Consider the following 10637-nt stretch of genomic DNA (forward strand, 5'->3'; position numbering starts at 1 on the left):
TATATATATATATATATATGCACACTCAAGGATATTTTGATTATTATTACAGATGCAGACATGACTGTGTGGTATAAAATTCTACTTCCTAACCACATGACTTCAGGTTCAGTCCCACTGTGTGGCACCTTGGGCAAGTGTCTTCTACTATAGCCCTGGGCTAACCAAAACCTTGTATGAGTGAATTTGGTTCACAGAGACTAAAAAGAAATCTGTAGTATGTGTGAATGTGTGTGTGTGTGTGTGCGTGCATGTGTGTGTGTGTGTGTGTGTGTGTGTGTGTGTGTGTGTTCATGCATGCATATGTAATTGTTTCCTTGCATTGACATCATGTGATGATTGTAAATGAGTTTCACCATCATGCAAGCGGTGTCCTTCATATCTAACCTTCCATGAAAAATGTCTCATCATGGGTGGGGAGGGGGAATACTACCTTTCTCGGAAACAGGTGAGTGTTCGTCACAGGAAGAGCATCTGGCCATAGAAAAATCCACCTCATCAAATTCCATCTGACCATGCAAGCATGGAAAAGTGGACATTATGATGATGATGATGATGATGATGATGATGATGATAATATGTCATATGGAAAGAAATCAGAGACTCTGGAGATGTGCATTATTAGCACTTGTAAGTTTGAGTATAGGCTAATACAAAAATATTTGACATACAGATGAAAAATAGTGTTTGATTTACTTACCAACATGAATATTCAAAAACATTCCAAGAAAAAGCCCAGATGTGTGGTAGAAGGGCAGCGTGTTATAGATGATATCATGTTGAGTGATCTGTAGTAAGTCAGCTATTATACAAACCATGAGACATTTCACATGTGTAAGAACACATGGCTTGGGCAGTCCTTTAATTGAGACAATGAGCAAATATATAGGAAGAGATAAGGAACAAGCAATAATCTCTTTATCTATCTGTCTATCTATCTATCTATATTTATCTACCAATCTATCTATATCTATATTTATCTAAAATCTATGTGTATCTATCTATATCTATCAATATCTATATCTGCTTATCACTCTATCTATATCTATCAATATCTATATCTGCCTATCGATCTATCTATATTTATTTATCAATCTATATTTAACTATCAAACTATCTATCTATATCTATCTTTCTGTATCTAACTATCAAACTATCTATTTTTATCTATCTTTCTGTATCAAACTATCTATCTATCTATATCTATCTTCCTGTAACTAACTAACTAACTAACTACCGACCAACCAACCAGCCAACCGACCAACAAACCAACCAACCGACCAGCAAACCAACCAACCAACCAACCACCCACTGTATACTTTTATGTTACTCTATACTTTTGCAGAGTACAAATTTATTATTCTCATACAAGAATAGTGCATACACACCAGCCAGCCAGCCAGCCAGCCAGCCAGCCAGCCAGCCAGCCAGCTAGTCAACTGTCTGTCTGCCTTATAGGCACTGACATGGTTGCGTGGTAAGAAGTTTGCTTCTCAATCATTGGTTCTGGATTCAGTTTCAATACATTGCACCTTGGGCAAGTGTCTTGTACAGCCATGAACCAAGCAAAGCCTTGTAAATGAAACTGACAGAAGCCCGTCGTGTGTGTGTGTGTGTGTGTTTGTCTGAACACAGTTGAAGCTCTCTTAAAGATTACTGAAGTCAATCTGGTGACATAAAGGAAACTAGTGATAAACACCAAACCAAAACCTTAAGCAAAGCAATGTAACTGGAAACACTAATGAAGTACATAGACAAAGCCAGTATTGTGTGCTCTAGAACAACAAAACATTAGATCCTGTGATATATAAATGACTGTTCTATTATAAAATATACCCAATCTTTGGAGAGAAATCAAAGGTGGAGGGTATGAATGAAGTGAGGTAACACTGAATCAAGCATGTGTTGCTTACTTAAAATAGCCTGGAATTTACCTGTTCTAAACAGCATTTACAGACAATCAGGTGTTGTGATTTGCTGCTGGTTACAATGTTCTTTTTCATATAGTTATAGCTTTCAAATGATGCCACCCACCTGGCTATGTAAGCAGGCCTATGGCATGTTAGAGACTGAGAACACCACATTCTCACTGAAGAGAATGTTAGTCCATCGCAGAGTAACTCATTTACAGGGGAGCGGAATGGAGTAATGTGAAATGAAATGTCTTGCTCAAAAACAACTCACAGTCCTGGTCCAGGAATTGAAATCACAATCTTATAATCAAGAATGCAACACTCTAACCACAAGATCACATGTCTTCACCAGCATTTACAAATTTGGCGTTGTTGGCACTCCATCGCTTACGACGTCGAGGGTTCCAGTTGATCCGATCAACGGAACAGCCTGCTCGTGAAATTAACATGCAAGTGGCTGAGCACTCCACAGACACGTGTACCCTTAACGTAGTTCTCGGGGATATTCAGTGTGACACAGTGTGACAAGGCTGGCCCTTTGAATTACAGGCACAACAGAAACAGGAAGAAAGAGTGAGAGAAAGATGTGGTGAAAGAGTACAGCAGGGTTAGCCACCATCCCCTGCCGGAGCCTCGTGGAGCTTTAGGTGTTTTCGCTCAATAAACACACACAACACTCAGTCTGAGAATCATGACCACTGCCCTAACCACTGGGCCATTGCGCCTCCACAGCATTTACAAATATGGATGATGCAAACAGCAACATTTGATACTTTCAAACATACATACATACATCAAAAAACAAAAGCAATTATTATTTACCTGTTGTTCCAGAAGTGTAAATATACATGGCACATTTTAAAGAACCAATCGAATTAGCTATTTCGGGGTTAATTGGAGCGTCAGAAGATGTAGCCAAAATTTCATCAAAATCAATCCAAGAAATTTCAAGTGGAGGATAAAACATTTCATATGATTGAATTATATAAACTGGAATATTGTTCAATTCAGGATAGACATGTTGTAAGTTCCGTTGCATATTAGGATCTGAAAACAGATTATTTTCAATAGATAATTTTACACATAGAGTAGAGTATTGTAGTTCGCTTGAAGCATTGTAGCAATGAAGTAAAATAACGAATAATGAAGAAGGAGAGATGCGTGTGTGTGTGTGTGTATAAGAATTACAAAGACGTGTGTTTCTGGTGCATAGAGAAGATGCAGTCGCATTTGAAACCAGCTATTTTCAACTAAGCAGTAAATGTGGTTCAAAGTGAACTGAATTTATTTATGCGTGGCTAACATATTTTACTATTTTACTATAGTTTTAGCTATAAAAAGAAAATGAAAATGAAAAGTGTTCCAATGTGAAAAGTGAAGTTGAGCCCCTTTATACATTTTTGGCATAAAGACCTATCATCAAAAGTGAATGGCTTAGAAATGTGAGTTTATATCAACCCTGCTTCTTTGATTTACATAGCCACTTGAAGGCTGGCCTATCTTCTTCATAATCTTCAGACATGAAGACCAGCCATCACCACCAGTACCGTCTTCATTATCATCATTACCATCATCATCATGTATGTGTGTGTATGTTTGTGAATCCTTGTCTCGACACAGCATGATTGTTATAATGACTGTCATTCATTCGTAATATTGTTTGAAAATATGTCTGACCATGGGAAAATGGGAAATATTACCTTGCTTGAAAACAGGTAAGAATTAGCAAGAAGAGCATCAGGCCATAGAAAAATCTGTCTCAGTAAAACTCTATCTGACCCATGCCAGAATTGAAAAGTGGACACTAAAACAATAAGGATGATGATGATGATGATGACGACAATGGCAATGATGATGATGGTTTTCACCAATGCTCTAGGATTTCTCCAATCTACCAATCACACACACACACACACACACTCAATCAAGGAAACATTTTTCTTTTTGTCTTGTGAGTTACTTGGTGCAAGTGCAATGAAAAATGCACCCAGTACACTTTGTAGAGTGATTGACGCTAAGAAAGGCATCTCACCATAGAAACTATGCCAAAGCAGACACTTGAGTGTGGCTCACTCCTGTGGCACATCAAATCTTATCAAACAATCCATGCCATGCTAGCAAGGAAGGCAGATGTTAAATGATGATAATGATGATAATGATGATGATTATGACGACGATGACAATGATGATGTCTGAGGAAGGTTTATCTTAGTAGAGCATTCTACGTACTAAATACAAATACTATAAGATCAACCACATGTGATATAGAAAACTGGTCACCTGATAACAGTTTTACTAATTGCTTGGAGAATATCAATTAAAACAATTATTAATTTCAAATATAAACATTAACATGGTTATGTGGTTAAGAAATTTGCTTCCTAATCATGTAGTCTTAGGTTCAGTCCAACTGTGAGACACCTTGAGCAAGTGTCTTCTACGACAGCTCTAGTCTGACCAAAGCCTCACACACGGATTTGGTAGACGGATAAACTGAAAGAATCCCATCTTATATATGTATATAACAATTTGTCAAAAGAGACCTAGAGAGTAAATACCAGGCTTAATTTGATAAGATTTAATTCATTTTAACTTATTTTAATATAATTTCATTTTGCATCTAGTTGTTATACGAAACACTGAGATATACACTTTGACCTACTTTCAGTTCTAGGACTCGCAGTTTCATCCTTAACTCAAGAAGGACCAGAATGCGTGAATTGATGCAAAGATGTTTTTCAATTTGAAAGGGAAAAAAAGAAAAAGAAAATGAGAGGTAGAAAGCCTTTATTTATTAAATATATAAATTTATTGAATCTTGGAATGATTTGGGATCACATACTTCATGCAAAAGGAGCCACTTGACTCTTGCAAGAGTGTCAGACCCACGTTTCCTCTTGTACCATTTATTGTTTCACCAGGTGTAATACTTGGGTAATTGTGGGTAAATGAGTTTTCTTGCATCTTTATCTACTTGCCACAACTTAAAAAAGGCAGTAAAGGTTGTTTCTTTTTGAGAAAGTGCTTGTTGCAAGGCTGTTTGTTTTGTAGATAACCCTGTGGCCATTCTCTAGATGGACACTCAGATGAATGATGGCTGAGTGCCTCTGATGAATGGGAAAATTGAAGATGCACCTAAAACCCTCCTTGGTACTGATGTATTTTCCTCTGTCATATTGTGCATCTTCTTCATTTTTATTTATCTGCTGACTGCCATTCTGCATAAGAGCGTATGTTGCAGCATTGAAATCTTTGTTTATATATTTGCAAACATACTTAATAGAGTTAGCAGAGTTACAGACGTCAGCATTGACTCTGGCTACCTGTAATTCTCTTTGCTTCATAGTAGAATACTGATCATCTACATCTTGGGAAACTTTTTTGGAAATTAAAACGAGGATTAAATGAAAAAAAGAGTTTTGTGAATATCTTCACAAAAGTGATTGCAATAAATGGCAATTGTGGAATGCCACATGCATGCATGCATGCACACACACACACACACACACACACACACACATATACAGTTTCAAACATCAGATGAAATGGATGAGTGAGAGAGAGTAAGTGAAGAGATGTGTTGTCATGTATACGTACATACATAAATACATATGCATACATCATTTTTTGTATGTATGTGTGCCTGTGTGTAAGAAAGAGTAAATGAGAGAGAATGACACTTAGACATCACTCTCTCTCTCCCTCACACACACACACACACACACACACACACACACACACACATGCATACATACATACATAGGCGCAGGAGTGGCTGTATGGTAAGTAGCTTGCTTACCAGCAGCATGGTCATGGGTTCAGTCCCACTGCGTGGCACCTTGGGCAAGTGTCTTCTACTATAGCATCGGGCTGATCAAAGCCTTGTGAATGGATTTGGTAGATGGAAACTGAAAGAAGACCGTTGTATATATATATATGTATGTGTGTGTATATGTTTGTGTCTGTGTTTGTCCCCCCAACATCGCTTGACAACCGATGCAGGTGTGTTTACATGCCTGTAACTTGGCAGTTCGGCAAAAGAGCCCGATAGAATAAGTACTAGGCTTACAAAGAATAAGTCCTAGGGTCGATTTGCTCGGCTAAAGGCAATGCTCCAGCATGGCTGCAGTCAAATGACTGAAACAAGTAAAAAGATGTATGCATATGTATTTATATATATACATATATATGACAACACACCCCTTCACTCTCTCTCTCTCACACACATATACATAAACACACACACACACACATACATAAATGAATACAAACATACATATAAAAACACGTGTGTGCGTAAGTGACTGACTACAAAACATAGAGCTGAACACAGCACGCAAAAAGTAAATAAATAAAAACTTTTTACAGAAATTAACGAAGTGTGCAGGTTCAAGCGAAATTTATGAACTTAGTAAATATTTCTTTCAGTAATTTATCGTAGCTGTTTGCAAATAGCGAATTAAAACTTAAAATGAAAACATTAAAATAGTGAGTGAGAGATTTTACAAGTGAAAATGGAAAATTTTGCCATTGCTAAGCCAATACTGGAAGTTGACATTGAAAAACCTTTTTAAAGAACTGACTCAATATTTAAAGCAATATTATTTATTTTTGATAAAAAAAAATAATCTCAAAAGCCTATTATGTATCCAGGGTCAAATCATTTATGCATCCCATGTATGGAAGCAATTCGTGCAACTGTTTCTGGGTGAAAACCGAATGCACACACACACACACACACACACAGGGAGGTTTATTTCATATAAGAACTACAGATATCATAAAACTATTGAAAGTCAATCACCATGATATCAAAATCCACAATAGATTTTGAAATGTGTGCAATTAAGATTTCAAAATGCATCAGTTGATGCACTCGATCCTTCTAGTGTTAAAGCTAAGGGTGAAATGAGGTCAAATACAAAATAAATTTTTACAGCCATATCAAGTGTCTACATTTCCTTTTCATTTTCTTTTTATAGCTAAAACTATAATAAAATAGCAAAATATGGTCAGCCCAAGCCACTTGCCCAAGGTACCATGCAGTGGAGTTGAACCTGGAACCATGTGATTGGAAAGCAAGCTTCTTACCACACAACCATACCTTTGCCTCTGTGCGTGTGTGTGTGTGTGTGTAGACATATATATATGCGTGTGTGTGTGTGTGTGTGTGTGTACAAAGATAGATATATATGTATAAGTATAGGTCCCTGTGTGTGTCTTTTTCTGATTGTATTGTGTTTAACCCTACAACTGCTTGACATCTGGTACTGGTTTGGACATGTCCCTGGCTTAAAATAAAAAATTATAACTGGAGTCAATTTGTCCAGCTGAGCCCCTCAAAGTTGTAGCCCTGCATGGCTGCAGTCCAGTAACTGAAACAAGTAAAAACAAAACAAAAAAATAAAAAAGGGGATAAAATAAAAGAAGGCTTACCACTATCAGCAATGATGCAAACAGGTTCACAGACTTTGATGCAATGAACCAAACCCTTGCCCTGAACATTAAAGTTCAATAATGAAGGTATCAAGCCAACTCTTATAAGACCTGCAAAATAAAATGAATACTTTTAGAATCACTGTTAAAACATACAATGTATGGTGGCTTTCCTGGTTATAGAACAGACGCACCATCTCTTTCAAACAGCTGCATCTATAGGTAAATGAGTTCTGGGGAAGAAAGATTGGATGGAATGTTAGTAGAATGAATGTGTTAGTGAGACATAGTAGATATGTGTGTGTGTTGATAGAACTATTTCTGTCCTTGATTTTAACAATTCCAGAGTGTTCCAGGGTTAAGGATTGTCTCCCATTCTCTTCCTTCTATACATCAATCACTTAGTTGCTACCACATCTAGAAACACCCATTCTTATGAAGATCATGCTACTCCCCATTCATTCCTTACATCCTCCAACCATACATTACCCACTTGTAACTTAGACATAATACACCAAACACATACAGACTGCATGAACAATGACTACAAAAACATCTTGCAATGGGCATATGCCAATCTTGTCTTCTTCAACAGCGAGGAAACAGAAATACTCTTCATATCAAGAATACATCACTGCCCCATTGCACCCCTTTCAATACTCAATTAGAGCCCTTAAAATTATTCCAAATAGTGGGCTTCATTATTACCAAGGTTCTCTCCTGGCAAACACAAATCCATGTATGTATGTATTTTTGTATGTATGCATGTGCATGCATGTATGTATTTTTGTTTTAACTATGTAATTCTTGAAAATGTATGTCATTCATTTCCACTTATCTCTATCTTCTCTCATAGCTTTCCATATATCTTCGTAATCTCCCTCCACCACCAATCTAACTTCTTTCTTTGAATTCCCCCTTAGCCACCCTATAAGTATCTATGAATTAAACCCTTTCCTTCCTTCTAATAATTGCCCTCCCACTTTCTCACTGTCTCAACTTCCCATAGTTCTATAGCCATTATCCCTAAATTTTGACATCTATTCACAAACCCAACAACTGACTAACCTTCAATGACTACCCATCCCACCCCACTCGTTCATTTCCCAACTCTCCACATCTACTACTACTACTACCTCTCTCAATACCCTGATTGTTAACCCACCTCCATCTTCCTGAACTGAATCTCTTATCTCTTTTCATCCTTCCCTGTCTCAACATTTCCCACACCCCCACAGAGCCTCCTACTTCTTCCCTTCAATACTGCTTGCTCTCCACATTTAAACATTCCACCTTTAAACTTTTCTGCATCATGATCTGAAATGTAAGATTCTTTCTACCCTGATGATGGAGGTTCAATATATCAATGTTTATCTGTTTCCATTACTGGCTGCATTTTTTGGTGAACTACATCTACCAACATTATGATGGATCTACCCCAGAAACAGCCATTGGACTAATTTCTTCCTCTTTCATTTTCTCTGTCTTTTGTACTCTATTTGTTTGATCTATTAATATATAAATGTTCATATATCTATACTTAAATATTCATTGTGTGAAAATTTTCGGTCTTTGCTTTCTTTCTGTTTGCATGTAGTATACATACATACTACAAACATACATGTATATATCTTAATATATAAAGTTGGGCATAAGAGGCATCCGATGTGGTGTGCAAGAGAGAAAACGGTGCATTAGGATAAGGACAGTTGTGTAAAGAAGTGTTGATCTCTAACTGTGGAAGAGGTAGACACAGGAAGACATGGGACAAGATGATCTTTGAATGTTGGGCCTCACTGAGGCAATGACTTCCCTGTGCGTGGTGCGTGTGTGTGTGTAGGTATATATGAAAATATGTACATTATTAATATTGCATACTTAATGTATATATGTTGTTAAATGCTTAAAAGCTGCAGTATATCATCTAAAAGAGATGCCCTGTAAAGATGTAGTGCTAAAAAAAAACAATACACTTCAAAGTTAAGTGAAATGGAATCACTTTAGAAATGAATAAGAACAACAGATATCAATATTTCACAGTTATTTCTGCTCATCAGTTTCACATACTCCTCCACTTATGAAATGAATCCACAACAGCCAGTCAAAAGTATGGATACAAATAGCATAAAATCTATTTGCTTATGTGCAAAACATTGCAATAATGTAAGCACTAGGTGGTTACCCATTGCTATGCTGCCAGTAAAGTATTTGTTAGATAAAAATATTTTATTATCATGCACATACTAAGGTAAATTGTTCAAAGTGAAAGTGATTTTTTTTTAAAGTTTATGTCACATTGTCTATATGTTGAAAGACACGGAAACACACAAACACAACCCTAAAAAATAACTATATGGCCAAAACCACTATGAGTTGTGGCGATATGATAAGGCATCGAAAATGTTACATTAGAAACTGCACAAAAAGCACAAACTGCAGAGAGTGGTGGAGTCAGAGACTAGTAAAATCCTCATGGATTTCCTATTCTAAAAAGATCAAGTGCTAGAGCATAACAGACCAGATCTAGTGGTGGTTGACAAGATGCACCACATGCTATAGAGTTGATGTTGCGTGCTATATAGTTGATGTTGCATGCCCCTTTGAACCACAGATAGTCAAGAAGGAAGGTGAAAAAATAGATAAATACAACCCTCTTAAGTACAAAATAGCCCGGCTATGGAAAATGAAGAAGTTGAAGATCATTCCAATTATTGTTGGGTCCCCGGAAACATTAGATGGTATGATGAGGAATATAAAGGAAATCAGAATAGAACGTCCAGTAGAACTGTGCCTCTTTGGCACAGCCAAAAAAATCAAGTAAGTATTAGCAAGGGCCCGGGAACAGGGGGTGCAGCGGGTGCACCTGCACCCCCTAGAATTTTCAGGGGGTGCAAGATCAAAATTTGCACCCCCTACATAATCTTACCAGTTTCAGAAAAAAAGTGTCTAAAATCTATCGGTATAAAATGTTTATTTCGATCTCGTTTCAAAACAAAGAAAAAATAAATAAATAAATAAATAAAAGTGATGAAGCTGGCATAAAATTCCCTAGGGAGTTTAGGACCACTAATTTCTGAAGGAAAGTCGCATCAAAATACAAAAAAATAAGTGACAATAACAACAGTAGCAGCAACAATAACAACAACAAAACCAGCATGTATAGTTAATTTTGAATATATAGCATTACTTGAATTATTGAAGACAGCTCCCACCCAGTTTCTGTCTGTCAATACTTCTCTCCATCTTTCAGAACCACTCCCAAATTCTTTGTAATTGGTGTTGCTAAAG

The 10637-nt window shown here is 36.9% G+C and overlaps 1 protein-coding gene across 2 annotated transcripts in view; it reads right to left on the reverse strand.

Moving 5' to 3' along the window:
- Window positions 1-10637, reverse strand: part of LOC106871074 (long-chain fatty acid transport protein 6) — a 63682-nt gene that overhangs the window by 22549 nt on the left and 30496 nt on the right. For both annotated transcript variants that reach the window (XM_014917347.2, XM_052977272.1), the window contains exons 4-6: window positions 7350-7460; window positions 2736-2960; window positions 701-859 (exon numbers count right to left, since the gene is read on the reverse strand). In XM_014917347.2, the coding sequence (XP_014772833.1) occupies window positions 701-859; window positions 2736-2960; window positions 7350-7460 (495 nt within the window). The remainder of the gene's footprint in view (window positions 1-700; window positions 860-2735; window positions 2961-7349; window positions 7461-10637) is intronic.

The sequence above is a fragment of the Octopus bimaculoides genome, chromosome 2, assembly GCF_001194135.2.
Source record: "Octopus bimaculoides isolate UCB-OBI-ISO-001 chromosome 2, ASM119413v2, whole genome shotgun sequence".
NCBI classification, from domain to species: Eukaryota; Metazoa; Mollusca; class Cephalopoda; order Octopoda; family Octopodidae; genus Octopus; species Octopus bimaculoides.